General features: G+C 37.7%; 1 protein-coding gene across 1 annotated transcript in view; it reads left to right on the forward strand.

The window, feature by feature from the left end:
• Window positions 1–6,407, forward strand: part of ncam2 (neural cell adhesion molecule 2) — a gene marked incomplete in the record, with an annotated part of 567,846 nt that overhangs the window by 456,439 nt on the left and 105,000 nt on the right. The window contains 1 exon segment of the mRNA XM_014017495.1: window positions 5,403–5,572. Within this exon segment, the coding sequence (XP_013872949.1) occupies window positions 5,403–5,572 (170 nt within the window).

Here is a 6,407-nt window from a genome sequence, read left to right on the forward strand (position 1 = left end):
ACTTTCTACTCACAGAACAACAACTGTACAACACACTAATGGAATAAAATTTATTTTATTTAGCTTTTTATTGAGAGAAATGGAAGTAGCCGACATGTATTCAGTAAAAGAGACTTATTTGGCCAAAAAACACATGAATTATCTCTGCAGCCTTTGGTCACAGAGCAACAGTCATCATACAACTCATTTATGGACATACACGTCTGTGTTTCAGCCTTTTATTTACATAAATTAATGTTTAATTATGCAGAGCTGCCAGGCAAGCTCCCCTTCTGGTGGGGGAATAGATAGTTGTAGAATACAAAAAAAAACAAGCCTTTTTTCCTTTATGTCTTAAAGTAGTTTTCTTTTTTTGCTATCTGAAACAGAAAAGGAAACTCAAATCATTGTTAAAATTTTGTTTGTCCCTTTTTGACACTAAGAATGAAAAACGCTTTGTATTTTAATTTTAATTTCAGTATTTTAAAACAAAAATCAAATATCCACTCAATTCTTGCTTTTTTAATACCCGTTTCTAAAGTAAAAATCTAATGACCAAAAGATACACTGACCCAGCAGAAACCCATGTCTTCCTATGTCTGTGTGGTAGTTCTTCAAACACTGACTCCAGCTGCAGTCCACTCTTTGTGAATCTCCCCCACATTTTTGAATGGGTTTTGTTTCACAATCCTTTCCAGGGTGCAGTTATCCCGATTGCTTGTACATCTTTTTTTTACCAAATCATTTCCTTCCCTTCGCCTCTCTGTTAATGTGCTTGGACACGGAGCTCTGTGATCAGCCAGTTTCTTTAGCAATGACCTTTTGCCTTTCTCTMCTTGTGCAAGGTGTCATTGGTTGTCTTTTGGACAACTGTCAAATGAGCAGTCTTCTCCATGATTGTGTAACCTACAAAACTAGACTGAGAGACCATTTAAATGTCTTTGCATAACAATATGAACAACATGTTGCACAGTGCAGAGGCATCTTCTGCTGTTTTGGTTTAGCAGTGTAGGAAGGGCGACCACTCCAAAATGGCGACCATATTTCTTTCTGCCCAGAAGCCAGTGTGTGGTCTATTCTTATGTGTTCACAAAGATTTGCATGATGTCAAAGATACAAGCTGTAGAGGTGCAAGATTATAAAATGTTTGCAATTGGTTAAACTAAATGTAAGAGTTGCTTTAACTCTTCTGAAACTCCAGATAAAAAGATGTCACTGTTTTACTCCTGAATTCTCCAACATTAATGTGTTTTTTTTCTTCTTCTTTTTTTTTTTGTAAACCAGGGCTGGTCTAGTTGCTTGGAACTTACACCCACAAAAAAGCATATATACTTTAAAAAGAGCATAAAAAGCCCCCATGAGCTTGTCTAAATCTGTGTAACTATGGGGGAAACATCAAATTTCCTACACAAAGTAAGCCATCTCTTAAACCTTATAGATTACACAGCTGGTTAAGTAACAGCAATAAACAAGCGGGGGAGGCGGAAACCAGCTTCTCACCATAATGCYTCTGCTCTGAAGCTTAAATATAGACATGGATCAGTTTAGTGGTTGCTTTTAACCCTGATTAATTTTCCCCACAGTCCAATATGAAAAAAACATGAAGTCAGCACACATTCTATAAGTGCTGCAGTAAGCTTTGACTGGACTCAAACACTGGCTGAAAAAATACAATGGTTTGTTCTGTGTACAGTTTGAGATTAATAATTTTATCAGCCACCACTGAAAGGCAAAGGCAGGGGAAGTATTTTCTTTTTTGCTTTTTTTGGTCAGTGTGTCTGTCAGCAAAACATTACATGAACCAGTAAAAGATTTCTGATGACACTTTCAGAAAGTAATCATTAAATGTATGTACCATTTAGAGTCAAACCAATACAACATGACTGCCAAAGCTAACCTCAAGAAATACTAAAATGAGTCTAACTGTTAATTTTACAGATAGAAACTCAAATTTGTTGTGGCAGCAGCTGAAACTGATYGCCAACACATATTCTGAGTTCTAAAAAATTTAACAGAATATTTGCATTGTTTGGGTGATGGTTTGGTTGTTAGCAAAATATCTCTTGGATCACTATACCGATTTTATTTAAATTTAAAGGACATAATTATTTAATATACATCTAAAACTGATTTATTTTTAGAAGCCAAGCAAATTAAAGATGGGCAACGCAGCCAGTTGAATTTAGAAAACATAAAAATAGCTACTATACTGGTGATTAAAAGTCCGCTGAAAGTGGATGTATGATGGTATAAGCTCCATAAGTTTGTAAATTTTCTCTTGTCATGCCCATAATTTCTGATCCGCTCAAGATAATTTAATGAAACTTGTTACATGTATTCATCATCACTATGCGGAGTGCTGCATACACTCTTCATTAACCCAACTTCAAGGTCAAATGTTTTACAAGGTTTTTGCTTGTCCCGGCGTTTAACTATAAATAGCCGTATAATAGTCTGTTGATTGGCAATGAATGTTCTGCATGCGGTACTCTTGGTTTTACCCAGTTTTTTATTTTAAGTTTTAAATTTTATACAAATAAAACAGACATATTAAACATAATATTATGGGTATTACAGTATAAAATCACCTCATTTTTTCTCCATGTGTCAAGGTAAAGTGTCTTATTATTCAAGACGTTGTTCATACATAATCCATTTTTCCCAGGGTTCAACAAAGTTCTCCAGTTCGTGTCTTAATACAAAAGTCCATCTCTCCTTATAATAAATTTCTTTCACAATCTCACACCACTGGTGTAATGCTAGAGGGTCAGCTCAATGCCAACTATGAGTTATAGGTTTCCTGATACTTGCCTGGAGAATCTTTAAAGGGAACATATAATGCAAAATCCACATTTGTTAAATACATTTTTGTTGTGTACTTGGAGTCTCTGGGAGTGTAGAAACCTTTAATTTAGTCTCTTCCACTGTTGCAAAGATATTTTATATACTTTCTGGGTCATATTTATCAAACCATTCAGTTTTCTTTATTTTATATGATGTTTTCTGAAACATTACRTCAAATTATTTAAAACAGAACTTCCAAATGAGGTAAGGACTTACCAACTACTATTTTGTTGTCTTAATTCTCCTCTCACTCTGGGTCAGACTGCGATTTGAAAATAAAATGTTTCTGCTCTGTTAGATAGATGTTCTATCAAACTAGAATGAACCAGTCTGGAAGCTGGAGGGGGACGGGGTGTAAAGTGCCTCGTTTGGATTTAGATACTGCATCAAACATCGCATTCTTACTCCTGACTCGTCAACATGACTCTTGGTAAGGTACAATCTGCATCCAGTTTTGGATGCATTGGGTACCGCCGTCGCGTCAGTCATTGACGCCTGCGGCTTTTCCAGGTTGCGCCACATAGGGGTCTTTGGGTTGCGGGTCTGTGGTTAATATGAGGGATCAGGATTACTGGTTAATTTTAGGTACTGAGGTCAGAGATAGGATGTATATGGCTAATAGAAGTTAAATTTGGGGTCTGGGATGGTTAGTTCTCACGCATTTTCTACTCTTTCAAAAATGGTTAATATGAGGGATCAGGGTTAATGATACTGAGGTCAAGGATAGGATGTCTAGGGCTAATAGGATTTAAATTTAGGGTCTGGGATGGTTAGTTGGTGTGCATTTCCTACTCTTTACAAAAGTATGACAACGCAGTCCTCCTTCTCCATCTCATCTCGTTAATAATTGACGCGAGGAGGGTACCCAACGCGTCCAAAACTGGACGCAGACAGTACCTGCCTAAGCGTCAATATGTGACAAGTTGGGAGTGAGAATGGGTTGCATCAAAACAAGATGATCTGAGGCACACCTCAGAAAAGGGAAGAAAGAGTGTGGAGTTACAATAAGGAGGAATTCAGATAAAAGCATATTTCCAGCATTGTTCCACTTTAGACCCCAACTGAATGATTTAAGTGTGAGAAAAAAAGTGTTTAAAAGTATATGTGTCTTAATATTTGTTTGTGTCACCATTTCAAACATTTTATTCGGATATAAGGTGGTTAAAGAGTAGTACAATCTCAATTGCAATATCTTTTTTTTATTTATTAGCCACTTCCTTCCAGTAAGATAGATTTTTTGGTCATCCCCAGAAGATGTAAAATGGTTTGCCAAAGAGGCTCCACAGTCTCCAACAAAGACCCAGATTCTGCGAGCCTAATTGCAGTGTTATTTTGGGAGCAGTGAAAAACCTTCCAACTTTCTTCCAGTCAAAAACCCCTCAAAGTTTCACATATCCCCATCTAATCTGAAATTTGTGTATCAGACTCCTTTTACAATTTTTGTTTGCTATATATTGTAGAATGGCTTTTACAGTTTTTTATACCATAGAAATATGTTTTACGTATATTGGGCTAAAAGTTGATGTGGTAGTTGCGGAGTCATTCACAGCACATAATGAATGTTACATTTTGCCATATTGCATAGGTTCATACATAAATTTACTTTCAAAAGTTGACCAAAATCACTGCAGCTCAGACATTTCTTAAAATAAGTTTTTAATCTGAAACTCTGGCATGATGGACTGTGAGCTATGGACTTTTAGTAAGAACCCTTGAAAGATGTTTATAGGTTTTTATTATGACCCCCGCACGCGAAGCGTAAGTGGGGGTCATATTGTTTTCGTACTGTATTTTTTTTTTTTTTGTTCAGAGATTTTTGGTCAACCGTAGCACAAAAACGGCTGAACCGATCAACATGAAATTTGGCAGGGCTGTAGATGAGTCTGACCTACACTRCACCAGCCAACGGTTTTACAATAGACCCCATATTTGAGGAAGGGGCTCCATCCAAAGAGAGGGTGTTTGGACATGCAAAAATGCTAATAACTCAGAAATTGCTCAACATAGGAGCTTCAGATTTCTTTTGTTGTTTAGCTCTGATGAAGCTCTATCCWTCAGGCCCACCAATCAGTGCCTCCCCACCATAGACCCCCGATTTATCTGAAAAAGTTGTCTGGACATGCAAAAATGGTTATTGCTCAAAAACTATTAAACATAGGAGATTCAGATTTCTTTTGTTGTTTAGCTCTGATGAGGGTTTATCCATCAGGTCCACCAATCAGTGCCCCGCCCCCTCGGACCCCCAATTTATCTGAAAGAGGGATGTCTGAACATGCAAAAAATGCTTATRACTCAGAAACTGTTCAACATAGGAGCTTCAGAATTCTTTTGTTGTTTAGCTGTGATGATGGGCTATCAGGTCCAATGCCCCCACCCCCCACCCAAAAAAAGACCCCCACCCAAACCACTACAATTTTGGGATGCACCTAGTACCATGACATTTATTAGGAATAAAGACTTCTGAGTTCTGGTGCATTTGTGCGTGCGGGGTCATTATGTTCCCACTATGCGGTATCTGGTTTGGTGCTGAGATTCTCTACATTATTGATGTTACCTGTGTCTACTTTCTGTCTGTGCAGGAAAGGGCAGCAGCTGGAGCCATCGGAGAAATACATTTTCAACAGGTTGGAAGGTGGGCGCAGTATGCTGACAGTCCGCAACATTCGACAGGTTGATGGAGGAAGTTACTCCTGCAAGGCTACCAACAAGGCAGGCTCTCAGGAAAGAGAGCTCTTCCTCAATGTGTTTGGTAAGAATGTTAACTTTTATTGAAACATAATTTTGATGGTAATTGAAGGTCATTTCTACCAGCGTATGGAAGCTGTAGGAGAAATATCCCACATCTTGCATTGCCTTTATAACTTTTTTTGTCCAATCAAAATCAAAACCAACCCTAAAGATTTATTGTTTTTTCATTTTCCATTATCTTGTGCCAGTCCTGAACTTCCACCTTTAACAACATTGTCCATTACATTGGACAGTTTTTATGTTGATCCATAAACTTTATTGTGACCACATTCACAATTCCTATTCCACAAAAAAAACAAAAAAACTGTTTTTCAGGAGCATCAGCGTTCAAATATAGCCCTCAGCCCACACTAATAACAGCTGCATCCCTGGTATAAATTTATCCTGAATGGAAAGATTTCATTTATTGCTTCATATTTCTTTTGCTGCACCTTTCATAAAAAAATTCAATTTATATTTGCATAAACCTGCTGGCTGTGTCCTCACAGATCCATCTGATCTTCCTCCCATGAAAATATATATACAGTAAGGAGAACTTTGCTCTAGTCATCAGTGCCCTTTCAAGAGGTGCGTAGTGCTTGTTCTTCAAAATGCACATTTAAATGAAGGTGTTAAAGCAGGTAGAGAAGAGCTCTCCTTTTGTATGGAAGGGTGGGTGCATATAGCTGTATKTTAGTTTTATTACTCCAGACAGCAAAGGTGGAATAAAAACTGGGTATTTATTGTAAATTAGTGAAATTCTGTGTAGGTGTGCGTGCTCTTTTAGACCACATGTTGCAAATTTAAGGCCAAATGGGGCCCGTGGGTGACTCTTGTGTGGCCTGCCAGGGGTGGAC

Source organism: Austrofundulus limnaeus, unplaced genomic scaffold (assembly GCF_001266775.1).
Source record: "Austrofundulus limnaeus strain Quisiro unplaced genomic scaffold, Austrofundulus_limnaeus-1.0 Scaffold170, whole genome shotgun sequence".
Classification (NCBI taxonomy): domain Eukaryota; kingdom Metazoa; phylum Chordata; class Actinopteri; order Cyprinodontiformes; family Rivulidae; genus Austrofundulus; species Austrofundulus limnaeus.